Here is a 19,693-nt window from a genome sequence, read left to right as displayed (position 1 = left end):
TTTCTTCCTCATCTTCTATCTCCTGTCTTTGTTCTTATTCTCTGCCCAGTCCTTCTTGGGCAAAGAAATCTTGGTGCAGAGAACATGGTCTTGGGTGTCCTGATCAGATACAGGACCTTACAATTACCGTGAAAAAAAAAAAGTGTGCATGTGTGGGTGTGTGTAAGAGAACAATTCATGGAGTTGGCTCTCTGCTTCCACCGTGTAGGGACAGGGGAGCAAAATTGGGTTAGGTCACTCACTGAGCCATTTTCAGGGCCAAAGTTGTAAAAATGGTCTCACGATTCACGTTACACAATGCCACCTTAATTCTTCAGAATTAATTCTTGCAGTTTGCTTAACAAAAATGAATTCACAGAAGGATGGGAGGGAAAACTGTGGTTGTAATGTAAAACAAAGAAAAGAAGAAAAAGGAAAAAATGAATCCATACACCGAGCACAATCTTTAAAAAACTCATAGGTTGAGTTGCATAGATTGGAGGTCTCTTTTCCAGAAACACTGTCTCTCAAAGGCACCATGCTTGGGCGTGACTCTATGTAAAGTCCTAAAGACCTTCAAGACCAGGGAGAAAAAACCTTTGATCTTTCTCCAGAGCAGTGTTCTCAATCTTCCTAATGCTCTGACCCTTTAATATAATCTCTCACGTTGTGGTGAACCCAACCATACGATTATGTCATTGCTACTTCTTAACTGTAATTTTGCCACAATTATGAATTACAATGTAAATATGGTACCCCAGGTTGACCCAAGAGGTACCGACCCAAAAACGCGGCTCAAGAGCGTGACCTCTGGCAGGAGCACTATGGGTGCAGCAGCGAAATCTCTCCTCCTAACCCCGGGACGGGGACGGGGTCGTGCCGCTTCCTTTGTGCGAAAGGAGAAATGATGCCGTAAATACCACACCATGGCCAGGGAAGGCAAACGGCAGGATGGGGACAGTGACCACGAGCATTCTGCCTAAAAACGTGAAAGCGATCAAAACAAAAACCGAAAAATAAACTCAGCGCCTCACTTCCGGTAGAAGCACACGAATGCGCCTGCGCATGCATTGCCCTCGTTTTTCCGCTCCGGCGTGGTGCCGGTGCCTTTGCATTTTGGCTCCGGGGCTTGAGGGGACCTCGGGTCGCCCTGCGCACGAGCTCGCGTGGTCCGGGGCAGGAGCGGGAGGCAGTAGCTGCTCCCTGACAGGCCGAAGGGGTGAGGACACACCGGGCCCGCCCTCCACCAACTCAGCCGAGCGGGTGCAGCGCCGCTCGCCGGTCACCGAGGAGGGAGCCGCGCGGGTTGCACCCTGGGTGCTCCAACCATCGCCCAGTGTAGAAGCCACCCACCCACCCCTCTAACGCCGCGCCCTTTCCTTCCCTGCCAGCTCTCCACCATGCCCGGGGGCGTGCCCTGGTCCGTCTACGTGAAAATGCTCTCCTCCAGCCTCCTGGCCATGTGCGCCGGTGCCCAGGTGGTGCACTGGTACTACCGGCCTGACCTGGTGAGTGCTGCGGGGCTCGTGCCCATCCTGGGGCGACACCCAGCATTCCGTCCGTTCATTTGCTCGGCCCCCTCTTGACATGTAGAGCGTTCGGGGTGTTCGGTTAAACAGTGCTCTAACAGCTCGCTCTTAACACTTAAAGACTGTCTCTTTAAGAGTTAGAGTGAGCCAGCCTGGTCTACAGAGGGAGTTCTGAGACCGTTGGGGCTACAGAAAGAAACCCTGTCCTGGGTGGGGGAGGGATGATAGTGAATGTCAAGAAACTTAGCGGAGACAAAAAATGGCAAGAACTTGCCACAGAAATGCAGCTTTGTGTCTTCTGCAGGAATAGTTCCCAGCAGCTCCTTAACCAAGGAAATAATGCCTAGGCTTTGATCCTGTGAGGTTGACTTGATTCATCTCATTACTACCGGACATGTACAAGGGTTGTTACCGGCAGCTACCTGTACTCGGAGAAAGCAACACAAAAAGCAGTCTCAAAAAATGAGCGCACTAAGGATCCTAGGCCACGTCAGTCGGGTTGGGTGGTCACGTTGGCAATAGGGCATCTTTCCTGATAGACTTAAAGGCCCAGGTGACTGGCTGCTATAGGATGCTGTATGTTTTCCTAGTATTTAAGGAATTTGTGTCCTTTGCCCACCTAGTCTTTTGGAATTATTCCAGCCACTACTGTTATAAAAACTAAAAGATTTAGGGAGAGAGCAAAGGAGAGACCATGATGGCTGCCCAGGGTTGGCGCTCAGTGCAGACTTGCGGGGAAGAGTTAAGGATGCTTTTAGTTGCCCAGCATAAGGACAGCAGAAGTGACATCTGTCATCTTGCAGTTATTTAGACTGAAACCCCGGAGTCATCATAAGTCACTGCATGCCTCAACAAATCCCATTGGGGGAATATAAAAGATCCATCCACATCCTGCCCACCTCTCGAGCTGCCATTGTGCCTACCGTGTTCAGGCCACATCAGCTATCACCTTCCTCCGTTAAGATAGGAGCTTCCTGACCGTCTTCTGCCATCCACTCCTGGTCTCTCCATCAGCATCTTTTATCCTTGAGTCAGGTCAGGTCATTCTTCTCAGAACTCTCCCCAGAGTGGAGGCCAGCGGAGTCTTTATGTCGCCCTCCACTTCCCACAAGCCAGCCTTCTATCCTCTGGAATGCTGTATCTGATGTACGATGCTTTTCCTTGAACACCAAGGCACAGTCGTGGCTCAGGTCCTCTGCCTTTGTGATTCCATCAGCCTCCAAAACTCATAGACACCTGCAAGATGACTTCCTCATCTTCCTTCATACCTGTGTTCAGAAGTCATGAAAAGATGCTCGTTATCCTTAACCACCCGAAAAATGCAGTCAGAACCACCGGTGTGATGTCCGTCACCCGAAAAACGCAGTCAGAACCACCCGTGTGATGTCCATCATAAACAGTTGCCAAGGACGTGGAGAAATTGGGACCCTCATGCACTATCAGGGAGTTGGGAGCTGCTTTGAAATCCAGCCTGGCAGTTCCTCCAACAGCATATGTCCCAGCAATTCCCCTTCTAGGTTTCCACCCAACAAACACCAAGACATACAGATGTTTGACCTTGTTCATGTTCATAGGTGGGAACAATGCAGATACCTGTATAAAACATGATATATCTATATAAAGGAATATCAATTATTCAATGATTCTACATGAATGAATCTTGAAAACATGCAAAAGACTACATGATATACGATGGGCAAATATATGTGGACAGAAGTGGCTTGTGGGGGAACTGGGAATGAGAGAGGAGTCTCTTTTGGGGCAGTGAAGGTTCTAGAATTCTGTTGTGATAGAGCTTTGATCATACTGTAGTGAAAGCCACTTTTTTTTCTTTTGTGGTGCTGGGAATCAAACTCAGCGACACATGCTGCACCCATGCCTGTCTTTCTGCCTTCCTCAAAGGCAGAATTGTGTATGTTTTGCTCATTGCTTTATGCGTTTTACACGATGGCCACTCTTTTGAATACAGTAACTACCATTGTCATTTTCTGAGCTTGGAGCATGATAGAGAACAGCAAGTCGTGCAGGAATGAGTTTCCAAATGTTGAAATTCTCATTTGAAATTGTGAATCAATTGGATGTATCCTGTGAGTACTATAGGATTTAAGATACTGCCAGATGATTTAATCATAAACACACAGACAGCAAGAAATGTAGATCAGAAGGGGGTCTGTTGCTGAGTAGCCTGCACAAGGCATTTTGTTTTCTCACGCTTTTCAGATCACATTGAACTCTTGTGTCAGAATGTGGTAGCAACTGTCTTTTGGCTCTTGTTTTTATTTTTATAGACAATACCTGAGATCCCACCAAAGCCTGGAGAACTGAGAACGGAGCTCTTGGGACTGAAAGAGAGACACCACGAACCTCAGGTTTCACAGCAGTAGAAGCTTTAAAATACAACTCTGCCAAGAATTCTGTGAATAATACTTTACACTTATATTTTTAAATGTATTGAGTAAAACTACTTCTTAAATCATCTAATCCAAAAACAAATGCTGGTTGATAGGAACTGATAAGATAGATCTATTATGATTCGGTCAGTATTTTCTAGTCTCACCTGGAGCTCACTGTGCAGATCAGGCTGGCCTCAGGAGAGTCCTCCAGCCCCCACTTTCCAAATGGTGGAATTACAGGTATGAAGGACCGCACTCATAAGAGCTGCCTAAGCTTCAGCTTCGTGCATTTGGCCGGGAGGATGAGACTGAACATTTGCAGTGTCTCCTGCCAGTATTCTTTTTTCTCTGAATGAGCTTGGTTATAATGGCAAGTTGTAAATTAAGTAAAAGTCAGTGAGAATGCTTATAGGGTCTAAACATTGAGAAGTAGTATTTGTACTAAACTGTATAAAATATTCAAAGTTCTTTGGAATTGTGTGCCTAATGGAATTGCAACATTAGTAACAATTTGTCAAGGTGCTTAAATCCCCCAAATTTGAGAAAGTGAACTAAAATTGGCATTTTCTTTATACATATAAAAATGAAAGTGCAGAAAAAAAAAATGAAAGTGCAGTTGAACTGTGTCCCTAAAAAATGTTGACCTCAACCCTCGGTGTCTGGGATTGTAGGACTGGGGCCATGAGGGTAGGCCTGATGCGGTGACCATGAGAACAGACACAGGGAGGACATTGTGTAGACAGTCAGAGACCGGAGCGTTGGAACTGCCAGCCAAGAACACCAAATATTTGAAGGCTGCACCCGAAGCTTGGACGAGGAAAGGAAGGAGTCTATAATCTCAGAACTCACACCGCACTTCCAGCATTGGCCTTCAGAACCTGACACCACATCTCCTGCCGCCTGGATTTCTACCATCGGCTCTAGGAAATGAACTTGTTTAAAGATTTTGCTCAATCTATAAATATAGAAAAAGATAATTTATTCAACAACTGACCTATTTTTTAATGTATGAATGCATTGCTTGCATGTCTGTCTGTACCACGTGCATGCCTAGTTCCCTCAGAAGCCAGGAGGGGCATCAGATACCCTGAACTGCAGTTACATATGGTTGAGAGGCCATGTGGGCACCGAGGACTGAACCTGGTCCTCTGTTGAACTACCTCCCCTGCCATAAGTAAATTTTACACAAGTTGCATGAATGTATGAACATGTGAATTGCCCCTGGAGGGCCGGCATCAGATTACCTGGAATATGAGTTATAGATTAGTTTTGAGCCACCGGATGGGTTCTGGGACCTGAATGTCAGTCTTCTATAAGCAACAAGTTGTTTGTAGCCCCTTCTCCAGCCCCAGACAAGGTCTTTGTAAATCTACCCTAATGAGCAGACTAAGGCACTGAAGGGGAGTTTTCAGTTTGAGACAGTGTCTCATTATGTAACCTTGTCTGGTCCTGGAATTTAGTAAGTAGATTAGGCTGACCCTGAATTCAAAATCTGCTTGCCTTGCTTCCATGGGCACACATTCAGGCCAAGCAAACACTGACAGCAGTGTTTAAAGGTTTTGGCAGGGTCTATTTCTTCCCAGCACTGGCTGTCTTACTGGGCTCAGATACTCCTGTCTCGTGTACCACCATGCTCAGCTAATGTAAAATTACCATGGTATGCACACCTTTAATCCTAGCACTCAGGAGGCCAGCTGGAATGCCTGTGCGAGCATGCTCCAAACACTGGCGAGTGACTTAATTAGACTGTGGCCCTCACGATCCCCACCACCCATTTAACGGCCTAGGTTTCTAGGCAACTTCCCCTAACCTGTGAAGATTTCTCAATCTGAGTGTTCCTTCCTGAGTTTTCCCTTCCTGTCCGGATTCCAGAAGGCTGTTACACATTCTGATCTCTGGAGGGAATTACTTGCATGCATTCCACCTTGTTAAGTAAGAAAGACGATCTGAAAGCACAAGCCACCAAACCTGAACAAACCCAGCAGGCATGAAGAAGAAAAAGTATACAGAATTCCTGCTTTGTGTCATGAGAACAGCCAGTGGGTATTTGGGACCTTTTTTATTTTATACACATGACAAGATTTTACACCAATAGTCAGTTAAATAGTACAAATTTACATTCATGAGGAATGTTAAAAAAAAAAAACCAAAACAAAACAAATTCAACTAAAAAACCCACTTCTTCCTGTGACCCATAACCCCAACATTTTACAGTGCAGGGGAGAAGGGGCGTGGGGGAGCATCCCAAACAAGTCTCTGAAAAGAAATGACTAACATTTCACATTCCCTCTCAGCACAGGGCCCGTGGTGAGAGTGTAATTTACAGTTCATCCTTCTCTGCTGTAGAGTCCTGTGAAAACAAAAATCAGAAGACATTCACAGACTAGCCACTAACCCTTACAAGAAGGCTCACATTTAAACTGTTCATATTATTTTCTAGGTTTTTCTGAGATAAGGTTTCTCTGTAACTTTGGAGCATGTCCTGGAACTAGCTCAGGTAGACCAGGATGGCCTCGAATTCAGAGATCCGCCTGCCTCTGCCTCCCAAGTGCTGGATTAAAGGCGTCACCACCGCCCGGCTCATACTATTTAGTTTGTAATTGTTTACTGGCCAAATAATTTAAAACCCACCAATATCAATGTCTAAATCTAAATAATCAAAACCTAAAAATACCTAATGTTAGCCAGGCATGGTAGCGTACATCTTGAATCCTAGTACTTGGGAGGCAGCGACACAGGATTATAGAGTATCCTCTCTCAGCGCTCCCCACTCCCTGAATGTTTCCTCACAGGGGGCAGCGCTCTGTGTGTGTGATCCATCTGATCTTGTGAATGGTTGGATAAAATAAAGGAATAAAACCTTCCCCCAAGCTTGTGAGCTAGGTATCACATGCCCACTCTACATGGACTGACTCCAGTGTGACTAGCTATCAGAAGTCTATTTGCTAGCCTCAGTCCAATCCCACTCTCCCTCAGACCTTTGCTGTCTCCTGTTCTTCTTCCTCTTCCATGCCGGCATCCACCTCTTCCTCTTCGTCTTGCTCTGTGTCTTCTGCCGTGTCATCTGCTGCGTCTTCAGGCTCTTCCTCTGGCTCTTCTTCTACCTACAGGCGACATCCATGAACCTGTTAAATGCCTTCCATCCATTTTCACTTTGCTCTTCAGTTTAAGATTCTAATGGGAGTTTTAATAAGAACTGTAGTAAATTTTTGTTAACGGGGAAACTATCAGAAAGGAAAACACAGGGATGTTCTCCATTTCACATTACTTCAGGGGTTCAGGCATGGAGTAAGTTATTTCTTACAGTGAAAACTAAAGCTTCTCAAACAGTACCACTTAATTAAAACTTGCAGAAGAGCCACGGACACAAACCTGTGCTTCAGGGTCAATGTTGAGACTGAGGCGAAGCATTCTTTCTATTCTGTCTCCATATGCCTTGGTGTCTGGTAGAAGATACCCTGACCGAAGTGTTGCTGTTTCAAACAAAACTACAGCAAGGTCCAAGACAGTCTTGTCATCTTCATCTTCCTGAGGGAAGGCACGTTTGATCAACGTTAGTATTCTGAGTTATACTGCAGCCCAGTTTAGACAGGCAGGAGAGGGCACACCGCCACTCACCTTAACCCGCCGCAGCATGTCTTTGATGAGCGGGTGTCTGGGATTAATTTCAAACGTTTTCTTCTGACTGGCATAGTAACTGTTCAGAGACAAGATGAACAATGGTTAAGACACCAATTTTAGGGTCCACATGCCTAATGTATTCTAGCTTTAATTAAAGAAACACTATTGCTTCTAACAGGAGGAGTGGCCACGGTTAGGTTAAAAAAAAAATGAAATAAAAGGAACTATTTAATGATGACTCCCAAGTAACCAAGTTCAGCTGGGATAAGGAATTGGTTTAATGTCTTCTTCATTGAGTCATACGGTGATACCTTCACTGAGTCATACGGTGATGGGTGCTGCTAAAGGATATATGAGCCCCTAAAGATTCACTTTTTAAATTAAAAGAATTAAATTAAAAGTTTGCAGTGTGTTCTGTACATTCTCATGTTCATTAGCATTTTCCTGGTGACTTCAATGATTTCTGCAACTCCAAGGCCAGAGGATTGATCACACATCTGTCTGGTGGGTCATGATGCAAACGTGGACACCATCCCCGCCCCAGACAGGGCTTCTCTGTGTAGTCATGGCTGCCCTGGAGAGAACTCGCTCTGCAGACCAGCGCTGGGATTAAGACATACGTCACTATCATCTGACCTATAGATGTTATTCTTAACCCAAAGGGAAAATAAGGAAGGTAAGGATGACAGATGGAGCAGATCAGAAAAATGTACATTTGCACAAAGAAGGACAAGAGCTGGCACCATGGTAGGGACATTCCCCAGGCACTTACTTTGTAGAGATGTCCTTGCCTGTCTGGTATGCTTGTGCCTTCATAATCCTCTCCATGTTGCCAGACCATCCATACTGGCTGGCCACAAGAGCACAGGGGGACTCTGTGAGACGCTGCGATACCACGGCCTTTTCAATCTTAGAATAGAAACGTTAGACCCGAGTGAGCATCAGCAGGCAGGCAATGCACCCACCACCCCAGATGATAGACAGGCACTCAGATCAGGAATGACACTTGAGTGACACTGACTTAAGCTGTTGTTTTTGTTTTGTTTTCAGCTTCAGATTTAAACTTAAACCTGTAAAAACTTAAGGCAAAATCAGTAAAATCAGTACTGAAGAATAAGAAACTTCTCTAAGTTGCAAGCTCATTCCAGCCTGTACTAAATCTGACTCTACTGCTGCTGTGCGGGGCTAGGGCCCGAACCCCGGGTCTTCGGCATAGCAGATGAAGGGGTCACTGAGCTGCAATGAGTTTCCTGTTGGTACCCGAGTACCCGAGGCTACAAGCACCACTCTACAACCTCTAGCGGTCACCAAGGCAGCAGGTGTAGACAAGTTTGTAGATAACTCTTGAGTGTAGATGCTGGAGTCTGACCTCTGCACAGTACCTTGTCCTTAAGGGCCTTGTCTTTCATCCAGTTGAGCAGAGGCTCGTATTCCTTCTCTGTTGCCTCCCGGTTTTCCTTGGTTTTCTCACTCTCATCAAACTTCACGCCTTCTTTGGCCACGTTCTGGAACCTCTTCCCGTCAAACTCGGGAAGGGCCTGAATGCAGTACTCATCCACAGGCTCCGTGAGGTAAATAACTTCATAGCCCTTCTTCAGAAGTCTCTCAACAAATGGGGAAGATTCAGCCTATAAAATTCAAGGAAGCGTGTTTTTAGAGTTCTGCCTTGGCATATTAGCTGCATGCGTCTCTACAGCATTAACTACCGTGTAAAACAAGGACTTGAGGTGAGTGTCCTTCCTTTAGTGGCCATGAAAAGCTAAACAATGAACCTCTTCCCCCAAGCAATGACTGCCCAGCAGCGGCATCTCATCTCACCTCTTTCCTGCTTGACCCAGCCATGAAGTAGATTTTGTCCTGTTTTTCCTTCATTCTCTCTACGTACTGATCTAAACTAGTAATGTCAGTTGCGTGGTGAGAAGACTGGAACCTAAGAAGTTTAGCGAGCCTTGTCCGATTTGAGTGGTCTTCAATCACACCAAGCTTGATGTTGGTGCCGAACTCTTTCCAGAAGGTGTCATTGTACTTCTCATCTGCAATCTTCTTGATCATGTCCAGAGTCTTACGGACAAGCTTCTTCCTTATCACCTACAAAAAAATGGCAATCTGGTCAGGAGATCCTCGCAAACCTCTGTAGAGACCAGGAGGGCAGAAACCGAGACAGCAGAACCATGGCCACTGAATGAGGGACAGGCGGCACATGGCACTCCTCCAGAGGGAGTTAGGATTAGTGTTTCTAGTGCTCACCCCACCTAGTCTTCTCCTTACTGCGATGCTGGTGTCTTCCAGGTGACCATGACAACACCTAACTTGTTCAGACAGCAGGTGTGGATGTGTGCCTTTCAGTTCTGTTGTATTCAGTGTCGGGGACGTGTCAGCTGTGAGCCCCAACAACCCCAAAGTGAAAGAAAGAAGTTCCTTTTGTGAGATGGAACTTCATGTTAAGGTAGATGGCCTAACACTGTTAATGACTAGCATGACCTCATGACCTCCCTGCTTTTCCCTTCAAGCTGCTGAGATTACAGGCGGCACTGTCAGACCTGCCGAGTCCTTCTGGATGCTCAAAGACCACCTAAGCACAGAGTCAGGTTGTTTTCCTCACAGAACATCCTTGTACTCCGACTACAGGGCAAGGAACCCAGCTCCAAGTCCTCACCTTGAGTAGTTTATGCTGCTGAAGAGTCTCACGGGAAACATTGAGGGGGAGATCATCCGAATCCACCTATGGAGAGCAAGATGCCCACTGAGTAACCAAACAAAAGACCCAACCCTGCTAGACTCCCGCCGCTCTATGCCCACGCACCCAATCTTCAGATACTTACAACACCTTTGACGAAGTTCAGGTACTTGGGCATCATATCGTGAAAGTCATCTGTGATGAACACTCGGCGCACGTACAGCTGATGGGGACAGAGCAGAGTCACCTTTTGGACATCATGCTTTTAAATCTTAAACTTAGTTGACCATACTTAAAAGCCCACTGACCTTAATATAATCGCTCTTCTTGGATCCATATTCATCAAACAGACCACGAGGAGCAGATGTGGGCACAAATAAGATTGATTTGAAGGTGACCTCCCCTTCTGCAGTGAAGTGGATATAAGCCATGGGGTCATCACTTTCCTGTGGAAAGTCCTTTGGTTATTCACGTCATAGGAGGCAGCCGCACAAAGGCTTGCGCTGTATCACCCCCACAGCATTTAGCAGAGACGGCCCCTCGCCAAACCAAACCAAAGTGTGGAGGTGGCCCCGAGAGAATGGCTAATGCTGACTCCATAAGGGTTTTTTGGATGAGGACTGCTAATAACACTACTGATGACAGTGACACCAAAGCAGACATTACATTTCATTTCTTCAACACAGGGACCAGAAGCAATACAACTAATTCTACTTTTATATTCTTAGGAGCCAAAATACTGTGTCAGTAAAGACCCCAGAGAAACAGATTCAGTGTCACACAGCACTGTGACGTCTGACTGAAGGGGACTCTTTCAAGGTCATAGTACAGCCATTCAGTAACTCAGGTCCTGTTTTATGCTGGAACCCAAATGCCTACCTATGTAAATGGCTTTTAATGTTTCTGTATCGTTTCTCAGGCATCTGGTGAGACCTGCAGATGACTCATCGCATACACACACGCACACACACATATATGATAAAAATAACTAGTTTAGTCCTAAGTGTCTAGAATAACTCTTGGATTCTGTACTGCTTCATTAACAAGATGTTGTGTCATGGAATGAACTACTCTCAGAGACTACTCCTAAACCAGATGCCACTCTCCAAGGTTCATGTGAAATTTAAAAGGATTTTGATTGCAAAGTCAGAAAAATTAATTTAAATTTCATGACTGTTGGCCTCCATACTCTTGCAGTAGACATATGGTTGTTATAATTTTTTTTTGCATTATCTTATTGGGAAAAATAGGGATAGAAATCTTATAATCACATACCATATTTAAATGAACAAATATGCTGATAATTTTATACAACTCATTAATAACTTATAGATTTTACCTTTGAAAATGATTTGTAGAAAGCTTTGTATTCATCTTCTTCTACTTCTTTTGATGGTCTCTGCCATATCGGTTTGATATCATTCATAAGCTCCCAATCCCAAACAGTTTTCTCAACCTAAAGTTAAGATATTTGGTAAGTTTCTTTTAGTACTCAATGGTTAACCTACAAGTGACCATAATTTGCTATCTCATATGGATCCTACTAATAAGCTTTTATAAAAGCAAGGGTCTCTTTTTTTTTTTTTATAGGTTAAGTTATGGCATTGTGACCCGGATTAGCCTCAAACCAAGACCCTCTTGCTTCAGCCTTTCAATTGCTGGGATCACGGGCTAAAAAAGCAAAGTCTCTCACTCAGTAATGAGCCAGTAATTAACAACAGAAGGAAAGCAGCCAACATCACAAAGTCAACAATTTCCAGCAACACTTCTACTTTCTCTGCTCCTAATCAGTTAAGAAAATGTTTTGATAATTGATCACAACATGCTAAAGAGGACACAGAAAGCTTACAGGATCTTAAGATTCAGAACATAGAAGGCAGACTTAATACAAAAAGTCAGAAGGCTTATGCAGAGGATTTACGACTATATATATATTCCAGGATAACACATAGCACACAAACAAAGGCCTTGTTTCCCCAGCCCCACCCAGAATGAAGCTTCTAGGGATGGAAAGATGGTTGTGGTGAGCACTGACTGACTGGAAGGTGGATTCCCAGTCTCTACCCTGTCGCTCACAACCCTCTCTCTCGCCCGTTTCAGAGGATCCAACACCCTCTTCTGGCCTGCATGGGTACCACACATGCAGTAGTGCATATATACATGCAAGCAAACCACCCATACACTCAAAATAAAAACAAATCAGTTTTTAAGGACGGAAGCTTCTTAAGCCTGTACTTGAGGGTAGAAGCTCTCCTCCTGCAGACCCTAACACTGAGGCAGAGAGCCAGGCTCACTTTCTTAGTCTTTGGTTTCTTCTCTTCTTCCTCCTCCTCTACTGCAGCTTCGTCATCAGACTCTTCCTTCTCTTCTTTTGCTGCCTCATCTTCCTCCAGGGGCTCCTCCACAGTCTCGGTCTGTTGGTATAGAAAATACAACTATGGTTAAGCCTGCTGGTTTAATCCTGACCGTCTACAGAGCAGAAAACACTGTCTCCACACAACATACACCCCTGTCTGTCAAGATTATGCATGACCTTTCTTCAGACTGACCTTGCTACTCCACACGTAGATGGGGAAGTTGATGAACTGAGAATACTTTCGGACGAGATTTTTAATTGTGTCCAATTCAAGGTAATCAGATGCTTCTTCCTTCAAGACAAGACTGAAAGGAGAACAGGCCATCAGATGCAGCTTGCCCAGACTGGCTAGACTCTGTTACTTCCTGTTACAGGCAGTTCTGTGCAACGACACTGATAGGAAGCACCCCCTCCCCATGAGAAGGCTGTGAGCTAAACAGAACATATTGGGGGATGGGAACGTCCCCGTTCCCTCAGACAAGTGTTTTCATTAGAAAGCAAAAAATCTGATGATGTTGGAAATTTTCATTTCTTTCTTTTTTTTTTTGGTTTTTCGAGACAGGGTTTCTCTGTGGTTTTGGAGCCTGTCCTGGAACTAGCTCTTGTAGACCAGGCTGGTCTCGAACTCACAGAGATCCACCTGCCTCTGCCTCCCGAGTGCTGGGATTAAAGGCGTGCGCCACCACCGCCCTGTGGAAATTTTCATTTCTTAAGGTAAGAAACAGTTAAACATTGTTACTTTCATAGACTTAGACTGTCATTCTAGAACCAAATGATCAAGTATTTCTAAATAAAAACATGCTAGTACAGTACTTGCTCTGCAAGCTTGAAGACCTGAGTTCGATCCCCGGCACCCATCAAAAGCTGGGCGCAGTGGGGTGCACTTGTCACCCAGCGCAGGACCCTGGAGCTGACCACCCACACCAACCTAAACAAGCTCCACTGCAACCATCTCAGAGGAGAAAAGGTTTCTGACGGAAGAGACTTAAGGCTGTTTTCTGGCTCCCATCCACAAGCACGTGCACAACCACACCCCCACCCAAAACAGAGAGAAGAGGGCACACTCTTGAGCACTCAACAGACACACGATCAGCAGCTGCCATACTGCACAGTGCTCTACGAAGATCTACTGGCGGCAGCGCTAGTTTAGCAAGGCTTATTTTCCTTATCCTCCCCCACCAATCAGAAACAAGTCATGGCAGACTGCAAACACAGCAGATTCACCGGGCAAAAAGGAAAAGCTTCTTGGGGGGTGATGGTGTACACTTTTAATCCCAGCACTTGGGAGGCAGAGGCAGGCAATCTCTGATTTTGAGGTCAGCCTGGTCTACAGAGCGAGTTCCAGGACAGCCAGGGCTACACAGAGAAACCCTGTCTTGGAAAAATAAAATAAAAGCCTCACAATCTAGAGGCTCCTACTACCAACAGGATATGATACAGGTTTTCTAGGGTAACAAGTCTCTGGTCACATATACTGTGTCTTGGTGATATGCAAAGTTCTGGCAGCAACTGGAAGCTGTTGCTTAGACAATTACGATAAAGTGTTAAGAGTCAATTTTCAGGCTGACAAGATGGCACAGCAGACAAAGGTGCTTGCCTCTAAGCCTCAAGACCTGAGTTACAGGCTGGAGAGGTGGCTCAGAGGTTAAGAGCACTGGCTGCTCTTCCAGAGGTCCTGAATTCAATTCCCAGCAACCACATGGTGGCTCACAACCATCTGTACTGAGATCTGGCGCCCTCCTCTGGCGTGCGGGCATACATGGAGGCAGAATGTTGTATACATAACAAATAAATAAATCTTTAAAAAAAAAAAAAAAAGACCTGAGTTACATTCTAGGGATAGAAGGTGAAAACAAAACAGTAGATGGGCTGAGACATGCACAGGACGTGAAGCAGGGCTAAAGGAGGCTACAGACAGTCCTGCAGGGCTTTTTACGTACGGCTGGCTCTGTACTGTCGTGTACTGACCCATTTCCTGTCACAGCTCCCTAAACAACACAGTATCACCACCCAGGCTGTCACTGCTCCCTAAACACAGTATCACCACTTAGACAGCGCTTACACCGCACTACAAGTGGATGGAGTATCCAGGTGACTGAGAATACGGGAGGGCGCACAGGTTCTATCAAACGAATGCCGTTTATTGGACGTGGTGTCTGCAGGCAGAGGGATTCTGTGCTTTGTAAGATGCTGCACTGCTGAGAACGGAGTGTGGGCCTGGAGCAGTCCCCCCTCCCGCCCCACTCGCACACTAACATTTATGTGCTGAGGGAATATGATGTGTACGAGCCAAGTCTGGCTTTAAAAGCTGAGGAAGAACATGGTAAAATAAATCAAGAGTGACCAGGAGGGATGCTACCAGATGCCAGTTCTCTGACCACCTCACAGTTCCCAGACATCTCAGGCTGTCAGTCAGTCAGCAGCTGAGGGGTGAGCGCAGAAACAACACTGAACTGGCTCATGACTTCTCCCTTCTTCCCCTGTAGTCATTCTGGACTCCCCATTCTTCAGCTGGACCATCCTGCACTGCTCCTGGAGCCTTCAAATACAGCCTGCTTGCTGTCTAGAGTAACCATTCCAGAAAGTCTCTGATAACTCTTCCTGAACGTTGGCATCCCTCAGCATGCTTTCTTCCTTGCCACTCCTAAATTATTCTTCATACCCTAACGAGCCCAAGCCCTGTATGACACCTACCCTATTTCCCATCTGAACCCCAAAGCATACCTGGCATTCACAAGGATGGGCGACTGGTTATGTAGGACTTGAAAAAACGAAATTTTACCAAGGGAAAGAAACCAGACCTGTTGTATAGTTTCATTTGCTTTACTAACCAACCACCATGCTATGAAACTGTCCCAATGTATCTGAGGCATTATTACAGTTACTACCCTGATAATCTTGCCAGTCTATTCCTCCACGAACATCTGCCACACCCTCTATTATCCAGGCTTCTTGGAACAACTCAACCTCCTTCTCTAATCTGGAAAACCCACAGAGCTACCCCTTTTGTGAGGTCTCCCATCAGCTTCTCCCTCGGGAGAGCTCACTTTCCCGAATTTGTGCTCTCTGTGTACCACAGCAATAACTTTTGGTACCCAGACCTCTGCACACCTCAAACCTTACTTCCAATGCGACAGCAATTTCATCATTTTATGGACTAGAAAGCCAGGGCTTGCAATAAACCATGTGCTTAGAAAGCTTTAACTTGAGAATCGGGATCCCCATTCTATTAGTGTCCGCATCAGTGATACTCACGTGATTGTTGTCCCCCGTCCTAGTGTGTTTCCTCGTGGGTCAGCAATTACAGAGAATTCATTGGAGTCTGATTCCCAGATGTGCTGGGTATCGTTGTTGTGTTTTGATGTGACAATGACCTTATCTGCTACAAGGAAGGCAGAATAGAAGCCGACACCAAACTGGCCGATCAGTTCAGAAGTCGACTGGCCGTCTTCTTGTGCCTCTGTCATTTTGTTTAGAAACTCGCTTGTTCCAGATTTGGCTATGGTGCCGAGGTTTTTAACCAACTCCTCTCTGGTCATTCCTACACCAGTGTCTGTGACATGCAGCAGGTTCTTCTCTTTATCACACTGAAAGCAAGAAAAGAACCAGAAAGTCAGGCTCCTTAATATTCACATTATGCCAATGCCAGGCTCTCATGGAGAAGTTCCCAGCTTGGTCCCAACCAACTCTAGACAGAGATGCGCCACTTCACGGTCTACTCTACGACGCTTTTCAAAAACACACCCTAAGAGCACATTGCTTTACATTTTTAAGCGCAGTGTGTTTAGGAAAAATAGGCAGAGACTTATTTAAATATCAGAGAACAGATACTAATCCAAATCAAACATTTTGAAGATAAAATTCCAGGAAAACTATTTCACAGAAAACAAAAGTACTAAATTTGAATGATGCCTGATTTAAGGATTTGTGATCATTAATGTTCTTCATTAAATAGTCCTGGCTGTCCCCAGGAGCCTGGTAGGATGTGCATCATTTCTACCCAGTCAAGTTACAAGTGGGAGTGCAGTGTGACTTTCAGGCTGAGGCTTTAATTGACGTGCGACCCTGTGCACCGTGGCAACCAGATCTAGATACTCCAGATGGCTGCTCAGTCAGCCTGTGGAATGACTAAGCCCAGGACTTGGCTGCCTTCTCCTAAAGGGCCAGGTAGTATCCATGTTTGGTTTCAGGAGCCATAAGGCCCTGTTACAGCGATCACTGCCATCATAGACAAGCATTCCCACATAACTAGAACGACTGTAGCCAATATGTCTAACAAGAATAGGCAACGCCACATTTGTCCCACAAGCAGCCCTAAGACTTGCAACCAAACCCACTGTGACTAGCAAGTCATTTTCCACTGTATAATAGAATATTATACCCACTGTATCCAACTGATAGAGAGCCTGGCTCCTGAGCATCCTCTTTAAAAAGGAAACAGTTGAGGTAAGCTTACCTTAATCTTGACTGTTAACTCTTCATTTCCCGCGAGTGCGTTCTCATCAGTCAGAGAGATGAGCCTAATCTTGTCTAAAGCATCAGAAGCATTTGAAATCAGTTCTCTCAGGAAAATCTAGAAGTCAGATTAACACTGAGATTAACCCTCCAGTACAATAATTTGTTGGTTTCCATGCCAAAGTCCTCATTTCTCCCCCAAAACATGAAAAGACAAACTCTTTATGGTACAGGACGGCTTCACTGTCCTCATAAAAAGCCAGGCGTGGCTCTTTCTCCTCCCACCCTCCATCGCTACACCTCAGAGCTGGGCCTGTGTGACTGCCCAAGGCAGCAAGCCATAAGCATATTCTGAGCTAAAAGGCAAGACTGGGAAAGCGTCTAATCCCCTCCTCCCCTAAACAGCAGCAATTCTTATTCATTTCTAGTGTGTATTTAAACTTTACAATCACCATATACTTAAATCTTCACAATCCACTACGAAAGGCTGCAAGCGCTACCACAGGGGTACAAACTGCTGTCCTAAGCCTGTGACACCCACCTCTTTATTTTTGTACAGTGAATTGATGATCAGTTTCATCATCCTGTTAACTTCAGCTTGGAAGGCAAACTTCTCAGACTTCTCTCTAAGTTCTCTGATCTGGGATGCATTTAACCCGTCCAGCTGAATAGCTTCTTCCTCCCTAAGGAAATCAAAGCAGATAAGCAAATACTTAGCGTTCATTCTTAGGAGAGTCTCCAGTCAGGACATAGTGGCCTCTGAAGACTAAAGGGGGAAATGTACGCCTTTATAAAATGTCACTAATGCAACAGCTCATTTTCATGACAGTAATGGGTTGTTTTAACACTTGGGTGGAAATAGTTCTTAAAATTTCTAGGAAAACAAACCCAGCTATCCTCTACTGAGAAGCAAGTTTCTCATGTATGGCTGCTCTCACAGCATTTTATATTACGGTCACTAATCCCTAAGAGGCCAAAATTTAAAACATTGTTCACTTGTAGAAAGTGTATTTCAAAGTTACTGGCCTAAGTTCTTCAACAAACGAGCTAAGCCAATGTCAAGTCTTTTGTCGGTTTCTAGAGAGTTCCCAGTACGAGCTGTACAGCCTGCAGTATCCCGACCATCTATTTTCAGATTCTAGGCTTCTCCCCAGAACCTCACTCTGCTTCCCTCCTTGACTCAGCAGTCACTCTTAGCAGCAGGAGAGATTTCTGTAGGCAGATAACTGGGTCCTCCTAAGAATTCCTGATTACTTTGTATCACTGGCTGTTCCTCAGTTTGGAGCAGGGAGAAAAACAGCCCCTGTGTCCCACAGACTTCCAGAGCTTGCTTATCAACACAGTTTCAAGTGCACCAACCTCTGCACGACTTCATCATCTGTCCTTGAGCCTTCTCGGCTTTTACCCAGGTCCTCTTCCACCGTCCCATCCACATCGACTTCATCATCAGCTCTAACGAACCCTGAGGAAGGAGGTCAAATAAAAAACTCTCAAACACTACTGCTTCCTCTCCTCCGTTCAAAGAACAAGACCAAACGGGGCAACAGTTAAAAGTTAACAAAATTCAACAAGCAGTGGGGCTGTACTGATTTTCATAACCAGTGTCAAACCTCAGAGTTAGTGCTCTGAGGTTTAAATGTAAATACTCAAGACCCCCAGGAGACTCGGGAAGACCAGGCAGTTATCACTTCTGTCCAGCGTTCCTCCGAAACGAGGCAGTGAGTGACATAGGCCCCACCGACACCCACACGTGTTGCACACAGCGTGGAGGCCTGTACACTGGCTAAGCAGAACCGTGGGCCTCCCTTAGTTATCGCAGGTCAGAATGCAAACAGGGTTTGTGCAACTTCTGGAGAGGGGAACCGAAATCCGGCCCCAGAGGATTTCGTGTCAAGGACAGAACTCCTAGCACTTCGGGATCGGACACGGGGCCACCGCCACGACGCTGGCTTGAGGCCCCGCGCTTGCAAACCCTGATTCGGGAAACGGAAACACACTTCCGAAGGATCGGAGGGCAGGGACCGGGGGTCCTCAGGATGGGGTGGTCAAAGGTCGGATCTGATGACAAAAGTCTTTAGGGAGGGGCCCGCGCGAGGCTCCCCCGGGAGGAGAGTCCGAGAGGCCGCGCCCTGCCAGCGAGACTTCGGGGAGCGATCCTGCTCCATCCGCAAGGCATTTAAATGTCCCGGCTCCGAGTGGCCTCTTCCTAGAAGTCTCGGGGCAAGCATCATCATCACCCGAGTCTCCTTAGAAGAAGGGAGACGGCCCCCTGCACCCTCTGCAGCTCCTGGCGGCCCCCTCCCAGGCTCAACGCCCCCAGAACGTTCGAGAAGCGGTCGCGCCGAAGGTGGGGGGGGGCACCCGCTGATGCCCGCTCACTCACCGAAGGTCAGCAGGACGCAGCAGAGGCCCAACACCCACAGGACCCTCATGGTGAGCGGACGGAGAGTCGCAAGTCCTCTTCAGTCGCAGGAGCCGCCTCCGCCCCCCCACCCCGAGTCCTCAGGTCCTCACACCTCCAACCGCGCGGTCGATCCGCCCACTAAACCGCGCGCAGGTCGGGCCGCTTTTTCACCCCGCTGCCTGCGGGCGGGGGACGGGAAACACGAACACACCAATCGCGCCTCACCACGCACTCTCGGCACCCAATGAGGACGCGCGGGGGGGACCCCAGCCCACCAAT

The 19,693-nt window shown here is 46.3% G+C and overlaps 2 protein-coding genes across 3 annotated transcripts; one reads left to right on the top strand and one right to left on the bottom strand.

The window, feature by feature from the left end:
- Nucleotides 1-1,070: 1,070 nt before the first annotated feature.
- Nucleotides 1,071-6,107, top strand: Uqcc6 (ubiquinol-cytochrome c reductase complex assembly factor 6). Of its 2 annotated transcripts, none has more exons than XM_050145565.1 (3): nucleotides 1,071-1,198; nucleotides 1,371-1,487; nucleotides 3,797-6,107. In XM_050145565.1, the coding sequence occupies exons 2-3, from the start codon at nucleotides 1,380-1,382 to the stop codon at nucleotides 3,890-3,892; spliced, it is 204 nt and encodes a 67-aa protein (XP_050001522.1). In that variant the 5' UTR covers nucleotides 1,071-1,198; nucleotides 1,371-1,379; the 3' UTR covers nucleotides 3,893-6,107. The 2 variants fall into 2 exon arrangements, with proteins under 2 accessions (XP_050001522.1, XP_050001521.1); XM_050145564.1 differs by having other exon boundaries at nucleotides 1,109-1,487; nucleotides 3,797-3,877; nucleotides 4,573-6,107.
- Hsp90b1 (heat shock protein 90 beta family member 1) lies at nucleotides 5,946-19,561 on the bottom strand. The gene is made up of 18 exons (XM_050145563.1): nucleotides 19,394-19,561; nucleotides 18,370-18,472; nucleotides 17,552-17,693; nucleotides 17,012-17,128; nucleotides 15,811-16,142; nucleotides 12,749-12,860; nucleotides 12,494-12,613; nucleotides 11,539-11,655; nucleotides 10,508-10,645; nucleotides 10,345-10,422; nucleotides 10,179-10,244; nucleotides 9,341-9,610; nucleotides 8,905-9,150; nucleotides 8,295-8,431; nucleotides 7,520-7,598; nucleotides 7,274-7,429; nucleotides 6,880-7,005; nucleotides 5,946-6,251 (listed from the first exon to the last, which is right to left on the bottom strand). The coding sequence occupies exons 1-18, from the start codon at nucleotides 19,440-19,442 to the stop codon at nucleotides 6,222-6,224; spliced, it is 2,418 nt and encodes an 805-aa protein (XP_050001520.1). The 5' UTR covers nucleotides 19,443-19,561; the 3' UTR covers nucleotides 5,946-6,221.
- Nucleotides 19,562-19,693: the final 132 nt, after the last annotated feature.

This window comes from Alexandromys fortis, unplaced genomic scaffold (assembly GCF_014885135.2).
Source record: "Alexandromys fortis isolate MF-2015 unplaced genomic scaffold, M_Fortis_MF-2015_v1.1 scaffold_50, whole genome shotgun sequence".
NCBI lineage: Eukaryota > Metazoa > Chordata > Mammalia > Rodentia > Cricetidae > Alexandromys > Alexandromys fortis.
The sequence above is the reverse complement of the archived record's forward strand: the minus strand, read 5'-3'. Positions and strand labels throughout refer to the sequence as shown.